Below are 13,992 nucleotides of genomic sequence, written 5' to 3'. Positions count from 1 at the left end.
TTAATTATTTAAGGACTATGCTAATCTTAGTTCATGCACCTTAACTTGAAATGCCCCCATACCCCACTCAGATTGTGACAAACTTCACATTCAGTGGCAGTTGTGGACTCAGGGAGCTGGAAAACATCCTCATTATCCAATATGGTTCTGCCTGAAAACTTGGCCTCTAAACACAGCACATGACAAAGAAAGAATGCTCTTCTGGTGAAGTTAGTGCCATCCATGTCACCTTACTGACAAAATAATTCCTTCTGCTTGTCCTTGCTACACAGGAAAAAACTTTGGACACAGAACATTCCCTACTACATTTGGAGCAGAGGGATTGCAACAGCCTGGCAACCACACTGGCTCAGCAGTCCTTCTGCTGTGATTCATACCCCAGTTTTACCTGCACCACCACCTTGTCTCAAAGTGAGGGGATCAGAATGACCAAACCCACACTGCTCTTAAATAGGCCTTAGGCTTTCCACAGGTGCCATGATGGTATTCCCTATAGGCAGAGGGAATAGGTATTCCCTATAGGTATACCTTATCCTGCAAGCATTAAGGATGGGGATTTCCCACAAAACCATCTACAAGAGGTAGAGAAAATGACAATGAATGCCTGAGTGTGCCATCCCTTTTTACAGACCTGTGGTGTTGTATCTGCCCAATAGGCCCAAGAGTGGTTCAACAGGATTGTACTATTCTAAGAAACAAAAGATTTCTGTGGGTGTAGAAAACCTACTTAGCATACTTCAGAGAATTAAATATTACTTAACACACAGTCAGTCCAAGCTGTATGGAGCACATCCGTTATCATCCACAGAAGAACTCAGAAAAATGTTAAATGAAATGTGTGTATAAAATGGGAGAGGAGAAGAAAATGGAGGAAGATGTTCCTTCAGTCTAGGCTTAAATGGAAAGACTATTCAGACAGGATTTCTTCTTTCCAAAGGTAAAGGAACCTGGTAATCTGGGCATGGGGACACTAGTAGGGCGGGTTAGTACCATCTGTGGCTCAGGTTGGGGTGCAGACACGTACGGTTACAGGCAGAGGAATCTCCAGCAGTGCAATAGTGATGTAGGCTGCCAGTGTGACCTCGTCATTCACTCCACCCTGCAGGGAAACACAGAAGTACTTGTTGATCCCAGAGAGTGCCACTGGCTTCTCCCTGTGCTACATATCTACATCCTGCAGGGACAAATTCTCCCTGGCTTCTTTTTCATGCTGAGTCCTTCAGAAGATGGTGCTGACTTCCTCCTGCTTCCTTGCTCCCTCCCCACCCCAACTGCTGAAATAACTCTGTTGATGCCAGAGTGACTTATGGTCAAGTTCCAGCCTGACCAACTCACATGGAGCCAACCAGGCAGACTTGTTACCTTCATGGCATTGTTGAGGAGCGTCCCAGAGCTGCGGAAACAGCCATTCTCCTTCTGCTTCTGAGTAAGCCAGATCAACGCATCCTGGATGTGCTTCTCCTCTATGAAGATGTGAGGCCGGGCCTGGGCAAAGGACTTGAGGACAAAGGCTGTGAGCCTGAAAGTGATAGAGGGAGCCAAGACATCCTGAGTAGGCCCTGTATCCATCAGAGGTCATAGGGCCCATTTAACTTCATCTCCACCCCCATTCCAAACCCCACAATGGCCAAGTACAAGAGAACACTGAGGAATAAGAGGGCATGAAAAGCAGAAACAAAAAGCCAGAGGTACTGAAGTCTTACCAGGTATTTCCAACTTGCCCATAACGTGGCCCAAAGGTGCTATAAGAGCCATCCCGGTGTTTGTACTTCAATTGCCTTTGATACCCTGAAATGAAGAGTGAAAATATATTTCAGTTGCTGCAGTGCTTTTCAAAGAGCCATGCAAGGGAAATGCAGCAGACATGGGACACACTGTCCCTCTTGGCTATGGCACAAATGTGACCTGTGCTGCTCAGTATTATAAAAGAAAGTTCAGGGAAACCCTGAACTTTGAAAATCTCTATTCTTGTGCTCTTCCTCTCTCCCAAAACACCTGGAAACTGGCTATCTGTGGTCATTGCTGTTCTCTGCCCAAGACTTCAGGAGGAGAGGTCAATTCATCCCAAACTTGAGAAAAATGGGAGAATGATTCCCAAAGGAGAACTGATTAAAAATGTGAGTCCTACACAGGATAGGAATGCAGAAGACAGGATAATTTTCTTTGGAGGAAATGCAATTTTCCTGCAAAAATAACTGAGTCACAACCACCCCTCGCTAGTCGGCAGCTGCCCACCGTGTGCATATGTACTGATGTTGTGTCTGTCATCATGCCCTAGCTAATGTGGTAAAATTCTGCCCTGGTCAAAGGTGAGCAATACTTTCACGCTTCAATCCTAAGGAGAATTCAAGATCTACATAAGCAGCTGCCATGATTAATGGTTATAGTCTGATTTATGTTGTTCATATAACCCTTTCTTATGGAGGGAAATCCTGAGTTATTGCTAGCCCTGGACTTTTTCTGTGCTCCTGTTTGGATGGTGCTGTCTCTCACCCTGTACCTCCAACTCAGCATAGGATCCCTTCTTACATATATATCTATATCTATATCTATATATCTGTATATATATATCTGTATATATATACACACAGAGATATATATATTATATATATATATTACAGATATATATATGTATACCCCTAAGCTGCCAGTACCCTGTTCCTTTCTAGAGCCAGCCTCCAACGGATCATCCAGGCCAGTGGCTAACACTGTTCTTATCCAATAGCCAAGGGAAGGGATGAACAAGGCAAAAGCTCACCGCTCACTAAGTATCCAGTGGCCTTGGATTTGATCTCCTCACTCAGCTGCCCTGTCTTGTTCAGATAGTCCAGGACGTAGATGTTGGGTGCAAACAGGACCATGTTCTGCTCCCCACAGCCAAAGGGCATCTGGAGGAGCTGCTGCAGGTTCTGCATGGCAGTGCCCATGATGTCACCTGGGCAATGGGACAATTCACAGTGTAAACTGGCCATTAGACTGAGCACAGCCTGAAGTGGCAGTGTTTCAAAATAGCATGTGACACTTTGAGGAGGTTTCACTTACCTAGCACTGAGAAATATGCTCTGGCTGAGCCATCCACCACAGTCTCTGGGAGAGCCAAGGAGACTGTCTGTGACACTGACTCTTCTGGGATAAAAGCAGATTCATTTGGTTACCATTCCAGATGTTTCTACAATGCATGGGCAGCAGCTATCCATGGGTGAGAAAACTGAAGAGGGGTTTCCTGACTTCAACAAATCCATTCATCTGTAATTTTGTTGATGAAGTTTCCCATCCTACAAATTTTGTATTGGGCCTGCAATATCCTCACACACAGGTGATCATAGACTTCTACATGGCATCATCAACCAGTTTTGACTGACAAATACACCTTTTCCAGCCTATTTTTCTGGCCCTTATGCTTTGGTGGGCAGACCTGGCTTACCACAGAGTCTGGTTTTTGATTTTACATCTAAATGAAAGGCATTAGAGATAACTGAATCAAATCCCAAACACTCTCCTTGCATTGACCTGGCCAGCCTAATTTCCTAAAAGATGTGCTTCTCCCTCTCTAATTGTAGACATTGTGACATCCTCAACTCTTCTTCCACAGGAAGAATTATTTTCACTAACAGTTGGACGTACATCTAGTTTGTTCAATTTTATCAGATGCCTACACATTTCTTCTCTGAGTGGAGCACTCACAAACCTTTTTTTCCACATTTGTCTTTAGTTTCTACCTCAGCAAAGAAAGTTTTGGGAAACAAATAGCTCTTACCAGATGCACAGAGCAGAGAATTGTATGTGGTTTCCACTTCTGTCCCTTCCGGCTTGGGGAAAAGGGCAAGGGAAAAAAAGCAAAAAAGTGAGAAACAACAGCAACAAAGAAAAGGAAGAAATATCAAAAGGGAAAGTAAAAGACACTCTTTGAAAATTGCCTAGAAATTTTTTCTTCTCCATGCACTGATCTGAGGATAATTGAGAACTGTAACATACTGGCTAATTACAAGTATGAAATGTAATATATTTTCTTTTCTTTCTTTTGACTGAGAGAGGCCCTGCAGCTTCACAGGTTGTGATGGAGATAACATGCAGGGTGATGTTGTCAACAGGGACACGGGGACCCTGTGATCCGAGTTGCCGCTCACTGTGGCCCAATCCAGCAGAGCTCTGCGGGCTGTGGGGATGGCTGAGTGCCTGGCACACTGGGACAATACGTATGCAAGAACCTTGACTGGTGGCAGCTAGAGCACCCCAATGCACCTACAAGTGACATATGCTACAACAACCAAAATTTAAATGTGGTTTATAAGTTCTGGTCTATAAGTTCTGGTTTATAAACTCTAGTCTAGTCTTTGAAGTAAGAAAAGAATCCCTCTTTTCTGTTAAGATGTGTGAAAATATTTTGCAGAGAACTCAGGAATCACATGTTTACTAGAAAACTGGTTTTTGTCAGAATTTATTTTAGTGAGATTCCTGCACCAGTTTTTCAACCTCTAGATAGGAGAGTTCCCATTGTTTCACTACTGGTTTCCAGCGTTTGCCAGCTGATATTTTTTTCCCAGCATGTAAACTTTCTCACAATCAGAATATATTGTCTTCATTCTTCAGTACGAAAAGACAGAAAAGTATTTAAAGAGCAGGAAAAAACAAAAGAAAAAAAGAAAAAGTTTTCTGGATAAACTGCGGCAGAGCTAAATGCTTTTGTTTGAAAAGGCACCTTCTTGTTTGTCTCAGTATGTTGTTCTGATATGCAACCAAATGAGAAACACATTATTTTGTTTGATTTCCAACAGGAAATGAAAATGTACAAACTGTAATTGTTTGAAAGATTTTCCTTTCCAGATGAGAAATTCCTGGGTGAAGAAAAAAAATCCCTTTTCCCAAAGAGCCCTCAGTGAGGTTTGGTTTCTTGAAGGGCAGGAAGATGCCCTGGGGTCTCTGGCACCCTCACTTCTCCCTCTCTCTGGGATGCACTGCCTGCTGCAGGGAATGTTGCCATCCATGTGCTCAAGACAATGCAGCTCACCCCAAGCATGTTGCACTGTATCCATCCCTGCTAATTAATTGTTCAGCCTTGGACGCTAATCTCTGATTCCATCCTGTCAGGGCTTGCTGTAGATTAATTGCCACATTACAGTAACAGGATAGGATGAGCAATCTCTCAGGCACCCTGACAGAAGTAACTCTAAAATTCTTCAGTAATTTACATTCCCCTGCCATCTGTGAGAAAAGACTTTACAGTGCCCTAGCTTCCTGTATCTTCAAAGAACTAAACAAACAGTCTTTTTCCTGAAGGGGTCTGTGAAATTAGGAAAATTTCCTGAAATATTAAACAGTTGTTCATGTATTATACATTCAAATCCATTTGTAAAAAAATAACAAACAAACAAACAAACAAAAAAGCCTAGCAGATAGGACTGTTGTTCCATCATTACATTCCAGTTAGCAAAAATTTTCCTGAAGCTACATGAATCTTAGCTCTGCCTTACTGAAAACTGGAAAGTCTGCAATGTAAGGAGGACTTATTATGATATAAATTTCTCTATATAACAAGCTGGTGCTTTTTTTTGCTAATAGCATCACTGGGAATTTTATACTGAGGATTAATTTTATGACTGGCAACTTACCATGTGAAAGCTATGTTTTTATCATTGCAAAACACTGCTTAAGAAAAGAAGTGTACAGAAGAATGTAAAAATAAAAGGTTAGTTACACTTTCTTGAACATTCTTAGAGGTGTAATAAAAATAATTCAAAACAGTCATGGTAGTTTTGTTTAGAAATATTTGTAGATTGCAGTGACTGCTTCATATTCCACAGTACTGGCCATGGGCTGGAGGAGAAGCATAAGCTTTCTGGCTAGTGTTCTATTCACAGCCTTTCCCTGTGATTTATTACAGGCAAACACAAGGATTTCTCATTTATCTCTGATATGATGTGTCTCGGAAAAACCTGTCATTATTGCCTGCCTTATTATTCCTGTCCCTCCATGTAATGTAAGACCCTGCTTTGAATGTGGGATGGCAGCACTATGAGTTATGGCCTCTATTGGCCTGTGTTCGATTTATCAGTGCTTCTTTTGTAAAAGCTTGCAGAATAAGAGTCCCACAAGCCATTATTGCTGCTCTCATGGCTAAACCAGAAAACCTTTATCACACAGCAGCTCTGGCTGTTGGTGTTGCTGCTTTTCTGTGCCGCCAGAATGAGCAGCCCACGTACCTCCACCAGCAGCTGTCTGATGACCGTGTCCTTCCGCCCTTTCTCAGGGGTCTCCACGATGTAGTTCCCACAGGGCTGCTGGTTCTGTAGGGCCTCAGTGGTCACTGAGAACTCCACCTGCCCTGGAGGAAACAGGGGTCAGTCAGCCCTGCCAGGCAGAGCCAGGAAAATACAGGTTTGTGTTTGTGCTGGGAACTCTGGGATGCATTACAGAGAAGCTTTTCCAAGAGGAGAACTAAATCTGAGACAAGGTTTTATCTTGATCCAGATGCAGCCTTCCAGATCCCCTCCTTTGCAATGGCCACCCAAGCAGGTGTTAGTCCATCAGCATGGAGAGTAGTGATTGGGAAGGTCTCATAAAGCAAATGGTCTTTTTCTGGGAGGCTTCAGAGAAAACAAGTTTTGATCAAAAAGTTTCAGACCCAACCAAATTAAGACAAGACATCCTTAGCTCCACAACTGGAATGTCTGAGCTCTTTACATGCCTTAAGTGAATTTGTGATTTCTATTGAAATGTTGGGAAAGCCGTGGCCTCTTACACATCACTTATTTTGGACCTGGAAACACTACACCCAGTGTAGTGTCTCAGCATCAAGGTTGGATTTCTGGCATAGAGAAGGTCCTTCCAAACAGGTTTGGAGTCACCTAGCTCCTCACAGCAGAGATCTAGTGCCCCACACTGCTATCTGATCCCAGTATCTTCTTGACATCTGGTTTCTTACCTAGAGATCTTGGTGTTACTGCCCAAGCAACAGTTTTCCTTTCATTCACACAGATGCAGTAGGATTCCTCCTGTTTCCCCACTGGTACAGCCAGGAAATCGGTGGATTCAGCCAGAGACACACTGACCTGCCAGTTGTACAGAGAGGGGTCCTGAGGTCTGGACTTGGAGAGAAGCTGGAGCTATTGCAGACAATGCAGTACATGGAAATGGGTAGTGGAGCTACCTATTATGGATATTGCAGAGCAAGAGCTGCCTGATAAAGGAGGAAATTACTGAAATTTATACATTTGGAGGAGATCAGGGAGGTAACTGTAGAGAACAGCATCTTTGGAAAGGAAATCGATTCTGGGAAAATGAATAGCACAGACCAGTCATGCCATGAATTAATGACCTCCCTCATGATTAGTTAGGTGAAGAGCTAAAACACCAGCAGTGGGAAAGCTAGTAAGGGAACAAAGAAAAGTAGAATAAGGGAACAAAGAAAAGTGGAATAAAGAGCCTGAAAATAGCAAACAAAATAGGAAATACAGGGGCACAAGTGAGAGTGCATTGTAATGACTGGATAAGTGCCCCTCCTTGTTTCAGCTTCATTCCTTTTAGAATGAAAATCTGTATTTATAAAAAACTAAGAAAAGGCAATTGAGGTTATGTACTAATTCCTTCCCAAATTTTCTCATGTCTTTTATGTTAGAAAAAAATGCAGGTAAGAATGGTGAAGCTATATAGCTCTCCTCAGTGTTTTAGGGACAGATGCAACAAATTACAGGAAGTCTGCACATTCCAGCAAATCTTCTCTGAAGTTTTGTGAGATGAGACTAAAGGCTGAACATAAATATCCACCCTGGTGAACCTGGAATTTCCATTTGGGCATGCAATGATTCTGTGATCTGTGAAAAACCCAGGTTCTCTATTTCTGTAGAACAGTGACATAAATTTGTGATGACAGGGCTGGGGCTCTCAGTAGCAGTGCTTCAGGCTCTGAATCAAATGCAGCTTTTAAAACTTTGACAGGAAAACACATTCCCTCTTCACTGAATACAACAAGGATTTGTACATACGTACACCTGCATGAAATTACATTTGCAGATCAGTCACCTGGCTTGGAACACCCGGTTAAAAAGGGCCCACTGCAGTCTCCCCATGGCTGTTAGGCTGAGCAAAGCTGTGAGCATCCCTTACCCTGATGCAGGCAGGCAGGTAGTTGAAAACGGTGGCTTTCAGCACGAAGGACTCCCCACGCACCACAGAGTAGGGCATGGTGAGCTCCACAAAGAAGGGCTGGAAGGCTCTCAGGGAGACTGTTGGGGACAGGCCAAAGCCTGTGTCAGCTGAAGTGCAGAATGCATTGGCTTTCCACTCAGTGATGGTGTCAGGGATGGTCACTTCTAGATCAGCTTTTCCCTCAGAGCTGGTGAGGGACAGAGAACAAGATTTCAGTTGCATTCTGGTGTTCATCTATTCTCCTACTGAGCAACATCTGCTGACAGCAAACCCCTGCCCAGCTGGGATACAGGCACTGGCTTTTGCATGCTCCTCTAAAGCACCCCATACTTAATGTCCTTAAAAATGCCTTTGTCTACTAGAAGTACTCCTCTCACTGAAATACTGATACATCCACCGAGGCTTCAACATATTCCAAGGTTTTGGCCTAGTGACCACACTCCACATCCTCTTGAACACTTACTTCACTGAAACTATGTCCCAGATCCATGTCTCAGGGAAGTACTTCCGGACAGTCTCCATAGGATTGCCATCAACCATATCTTCTACCATGTCATAACTCATTTCTCCATGCAGATTCATTGCAGAGACTAGCAAATTTATTCAAGGACAGGAAGAAAGGAAAAGATGCGTCAAACTCCATTCTAAACCAGGACAACTACTTTCCCTCCAGGTAGTTGCTATTCTTAGGTCAAATTTTAAAATTGAAAGAACAGCTTTGACATCTTGGCCACTAGAAACACAAACTTTTCTGTTGCCATCTCAGTATTTAATTTTTCTTAATGTTGCTACTCTTCTTACAGAGATTGGATGGAGCTGAGCATTCTTTCCCCATTGCCAGAAAACCTCTCAGTGACAAAAGAACCATTGATGATGTGATGAGGGCATATTTCTATAGCAATACAGAATCAAATTTGAAGATTACTGTCCCCAAATATTACCATGGCACACAGTTTAATAATCTGGTTGAAGAACTGATTGCATTTATACATGACTAGAAACAGAAGCCACACTTAGCCCTCCATCTAGGAATTTTTTAAAAGTGAACATGGGTCTTAGCATCTCTGGCCATCTCACAGTCTTGCATAATGTTGTGCCTTACAAAAGGCTTTTCCAGCAGGCTTAGAAGACTTTACATCTTCTCAAAGCAGACAGCTGTCTTGAGCCATACTCTGATGACAAACCCTCCATTTCAAAACCAAAGATCTGATCCTTATGACTAAGAGGCTAGAAGCTGTCACTGGACCAAAAGCTACAATTGTTTAATTGGAGCTGCAGTACTGTGCCATAAAAGTCAGTAACTGGAAGTGATATAGATGAGTCTTTTATATAGTCTTTCTAATCTCAGATCTGTTTAAGAAAGCCAGCAAAAAAAAGCAACATCATTCTCTCTATCTTCACAGTCACTGAACCTACAGAGAAGTGACATAACCTACCTAGCCCCTTATAGTCATGTAAATGGGGAAACTGGGAACAGAACCAAATTTCTCAGCCCCCAGTGATAAAATATTGAACCACGGGATTGTACCACTTTCTCATTTGTCTTGGCCCACTTTTACCCTAGTTGTTCCTCTAGCTATTCTAAGAATGTGGCTGCCTAGAAGCAGATGCCCCTTTTTTAGTTTTTCATAGCTGGACTCAGATCTGAAAGGAAAAAACCCATTACTTTGTGCTGAAAGACTCCTTTAGTGCCTACAGGCCCTCTGCTGCTGCAGGCATGGCATGGGTCACCAAGCACACACAGCTCTAGCCAGGCACATCTGGCTGCCTGGGAAGATGCAGGCAGAGGTGAATCAGTTTCATATTTCAGGACTAGGTCCAGAAGGGAGGGATCCTGAATTAGGTCAGCATATCTGAACGCAATCAGATCTGCCTGTGTAATTAATATGCAAAGATTAAAAGAGGGAAGGAAAGAAGCAGGGTGGTGAATTTTAGGAGGTTGTGTGAGAGGTAAAACCAAAAAGGTACTAGAACCACTGTAACTCCTTTCCATCATGTGTTCTGGGTAATGCTCGCAGAGTTCAGGCTTATGGATCTTGCTGCTAGTGAAGACTTTTAAGCCCAATTCCTAGTAAACAAAGAGAAAGAAGAACAAAAAAATATGCAAAAAAATGGTTTGAAAATAAACTTTATTTAATATGTCAAGAATGGATCTACCTAAGTCTGGTATTGATCAGAATAATAAGGGCTTGTATGTAAATTCCAGATAGGGTGGTTTGACACAGATGTGGAGTCTCTATCGTGGTATTCTCATACTAAGGCTAAATCCTGGCATGATCGGATGGAAAGGTAAGGCCACAGGCCTGCCTTGGGGACTGCTGCCTGCATGAAAATGGCATGTGTGGAATGCACTGGAGGGAGGGTATCCAAAAAACTTTGTATGGGACACTTTGGGTGCATATGTGTGGATTTATGGGTTATCAAATTAACTGATACTTTAACAAAGACATATTTAAACCAGAGAAAGAAAACATGAGGGAATGAGAAATTTCTAATATTATGCCACTCGAGGTAATTTTTCAGGTCTGTTGCCTTATCCAAGCCCATTTGCAGCCATCTGTACTATGAGGAGACCTTTCAAAGTTTTAATGGTTTAGAGAAGCACTCAGTTACTGTTCATGGGCTAAGTAGATGTGGGAACTGGGCCTGGTTATTTTCTTGCATACAAACATGAGCAAGTTTACAGCAAATGAGCTTATCATTTTATTAAAAAGCCCTTCAGGGCAGGTGACAAGAAGAGAGGAGACTGAATTAAAAAAGGGAACAAAAGACAAAAATGAAAGGCTGGTGCTTACTTTGAGAATGTCGTAGGCATCCCCTTCGCCATCAGAAGAAATGGGTATGTAGAGAAATCCATTTAATGACAGATTGTCAAGTGACACACATGGATTGACATTGTCTTCTTCCAAGTAGTATTCCCTGAAGCTATAACCCTGGCTTTCCTTTAGTGGAAGAAGTTGATACACCTGGAGAAATGCAAATAACAGGGAACAATGCAGCAGATCACCACTTACAGGGACAGACACAACCTAGCACTCCACTGGTAAATGCCAGCTTCTAAAAAGCAAGTGCAAGGAACACAACTGTAAAAATACATAGCCCCATGTCTATAGTGCTGTTAGTGAGGGCTTGCTTGGTTCTTGTACTTGCTCGTTACCAAAAGTAGCCAAGACTCACAGAGCTGGGAGAAAGCTCATTTTCAGGCTTCATAAGGAGAACACTCTTGTCCACTGCACGGAGGGCACACAGGGATCTTGGAGAGGTGTGGAGTTGCAGGTGTGTGTTGGAAGCAGGAAGACCTTCCTTGGGTGCAAAACTCAATCTCACCTGCAAATCCAAAAGGACGTTCAAGCAACCATTTTTCCAGATGCTGTTACATCATGATTCTGACACTTCTAGCTGTGTGAACTGAAATTGGCTAGTGTCTAATGGATATTCATCTTTGATCATTGTAATTAGTAAGGATGAGTGATTCTCTTTTTGTTTCTGTCTTGCTCCACTTTTTAAAATTTTCATAACTTTGTAGCTTATTCTGGTCACCAATCCTCAGTCAACATCAGGTCAGAACATTTCATGAACCCATTGTGAATTCTGCCTTCATTCTGGAAATCTAAACTGAGCTGCTGTCCACAAGACAAACATGGGTTGCATAAACCATGATTTGTACTCACTTTATTGGGGAGGCACATTTCCACCTGGAAATCCTGTGAACTGGCAATGACTTCCCCACTGGGTGAAGTGGTGTACACAAGCATCTGTGCCACGGGAGCAATTGCTGCCTTGACAGGGAAGCTCAGCCGAAATGTCCCAGAAGCTGACAGAGAGACCAAAAGGCTATTCAATATGCGAGGGGTTCCACTATGTGCATTTGCCTTCCCCAGATAAAAAAAGTCAAGTTCACTCCTGATGAACATTTTTAGTTATCAGAGGCTAGCAAACTGACACATGACTAAAATTTATGGCTGCTACTGAAGATGCCTGCGTTCAAAGACTGATTGTGAATTGACAAAACTCATGAGTTTGGAGGGCCTCTCCCTGCATACTAGATTCTCCCCACTTAACATGTGGCATGATTTCTTGATGTTCCCAACCCTTTCTTTCCTCTCAAGCTCCAAGATCTACAAAAAAATAGTAGAGGCAAAAAAAGTAACATAACTGTTGCAAAGGGTGACAGCAGTCAAGGTTGCAGGGTGGCTGAAAGAATAACTTGCAAGGTTACTGCTAAGCAAACACTTATCTGAACACCTAACTACTGCTCCAAACACAATAGAAAATGCCTCTCTGTGCTGGAAAACTCTATCAGGGCCTGAGCTTTATGTCACAATCTGGACAAGGTGACACAACATCCCTTGGGACCAGCCTGGGTGGCAGTTCAGTCACTGCTCCTAGTGAGGATACAGAACTTTGTACAGCACATGAGACCTTTTACTGCCATAATCTGTTTATATCCACTGCAGTGCAACTCCTTCTCACAGACTTACAAAATGTTTCCCTCTTCTCATTTTCAAAAGACATTTAAAGTTGCATCACAGTCTCTGGTACTGAAATGTGTAATCTTGGACATTTATGTGAATAAATTTAAATGTGTTGATTAGAATATAGATATGCATGTGTTTGCATGCTTACAAGGCAGGAATAATTAAAAAAAATAGGGGAAATGAGAGACACAAAGAAATGGAGGCTCTTCCTGCTCTTCCTGCTTGTTGTACATGTGAGTCTCACAACACTGGTAAGCATCCACAATCAGAATAGGGTAGAGTGACCATCAGAAAGCGCTGGTTTTATGAAGTGGCCAAAATATTATACTTATTTTTGGTTGAATTTTCTAACATTTTCTCATTAAAAAATTAGCACCTGTTGGAACTCAGAGAAAACAAAACTAACCAAAGCCACGTCATATAAAAAGGCTTAATTTTGAAAATTCAAACATTACACGCAAAGTTTGAACAAAATGTTAAATTCAGTGTTTGAATTGAAGTAATTTACCTACATCCCCTCTGCCCCAAATTACCATCAGAAACGCTAAAAAGGCATAGATCTGCTCACCATCTCCAGGATTCACAGTCAGATCATGGGTGTCAGCTAATTCGATTTGTCCCTTGGCCATCACCTGTGTAACAGAGAAATCTTCCTGGAATTGTTGTTTCCAGTGTTGAAAGGGGAAGGAACGTTCACTGGGTTAATTGTAAGAGTGTGAGCAACACCAAGAAGATGGTCAATGAGTGCCAGACTGGAATTTACTGGGTCTTTGGAGACAGAAATATTTGCTCCTAGGAGCGTCACATTGATCATACATATCTTTGCTTTTATATATATTACATATATAGATCAGGTTCAAATGCATTGAACCATACATAACTCTGGGAGTCATCTGCACATTTCTAACAATTTGGAACAGATTGGACATCAAAAAGTCTCCTCATTCCTCTCTCAGTCGCATTGTGAAACAGTATGAAGAAAAATTTCACCAGGATTAGTTTTAACTGCACTAAGTTGGGACAGAAGACCACGAGCTGCAAAGAATACGAGCTTGACTAAGGTACCTGAAGTCAGACAGTAGGCAATAGCCCAAATGCTTCCTGTAATTCCCTCATTTCTAGAAAAAGTTTCCTTTTGCACAGTCAAAAATGCTTTTTATTCAGTTACTTTTGATATGGAATATTTATTCCATAACACCATATTTCAATTTCAAGATGTGGGATCCACATCTGTAAAAAAGGAAGTTTCTCACTGTTTGTTTACCCGCTGTACACACATACTTAAAATCAATTTTCCCAGGCAACTGGGTAAACGAGTATATTGTCCTACCATGAATTTGTTAGAAGTCTTGAAAATAAGCACATAGAC

General features: G+C 42.2%; 1 protein-coding gene across 1 annotated transcript in view; it reads right to left on the bottom strand.

Moving 5' to 3' along the window:
• Nucleotides 1-13,992, bottom strand: part of LOC115917657 (alpha-2-macroglobulin-like) — a 35,978-nt gene that overhangs the window by 6,981 nt on the left and 15,005 nt on the right. The window contains exons 13-27 of the mRNA XM_030971871.1: nucleotides 13,192-13,255; nucleotides 11,817-11,959; nucleotides 11,323-11,472; nucleotides 10,941-11,111; nucleotides 10,114-10,213; nucleotides 8,609-8,735; nucleotides 8,104-8,332; nucleotides 6,923-7,049; nucleotides 6,201-6,322; nucleotides 3,758-3,809; nucleotides 3,043-3,126; nucleotides 2,759-2,935; nucleotides 1,704-1,788; nucleotides 1,363-1,519; nucleotides 1,025-1,099 (exon numbers count right to left, since the gene is read on the bottom strand). Coding sequence (XP_030827731.1) covers nucleotides 1,025-1,099; nucleotides 1,363-1,519; nucleotides 1,704-1,788; nucleotides 2,759-2,935; nucleotides 3,043-3,126; nucleotides 3,758-3,809; nucleotides 6,201-6,322; nucleotides 6,923-7,049; nucleotides 8,104-8,332; nucleotides 8,609-8,735; nucleotides 10,114-10,213; nucleotides 10,941-11,111; nucleotides 11,323-11,472; nucleotides 11,817-11,959; nucleotides 13,192-13,255 — 1,863 coding nt within the window. The remainder of the gene's footprint in view (nucleotides 1-1,024; nucleotides 1,100-1,362; nucleotides 1,520-1,703; nucleotides 1,789-2,758; nucleotides 2,936-3,042; nucleotides 3,127-3,757; nucleotides 3,810-6,200; nucleotides 6,323-6,922; nucleotides 7,050-8,103; nucleotides 8,333-8,608; nucleotides 8,736-10,113; nucleotides 10,214-10,940; nucleotides 11,112-11,322; nucleotides 11,473-11,816; nucleotides 11,960-13,191; nucleotides 13,256-13,992) is intronic.

The sequence above is a fragment of the Camarhynchus parvulus genome, chromosome 1 (assembly GCF_901933205.1).
Source record: "Camarhynchus parvulus chromosome 1, STF_HiC, whole genome shotgun sequence".
Lineage (NCBI taxonomy): Eukaryota > Metazoa > Chordata > Aves > Passeriformes > Thraupidae > Camarhynchus > Camarhynchus parvulus.
This window is presented reverse-complemented; position numbering and strand designations above follow the sequence as displayed.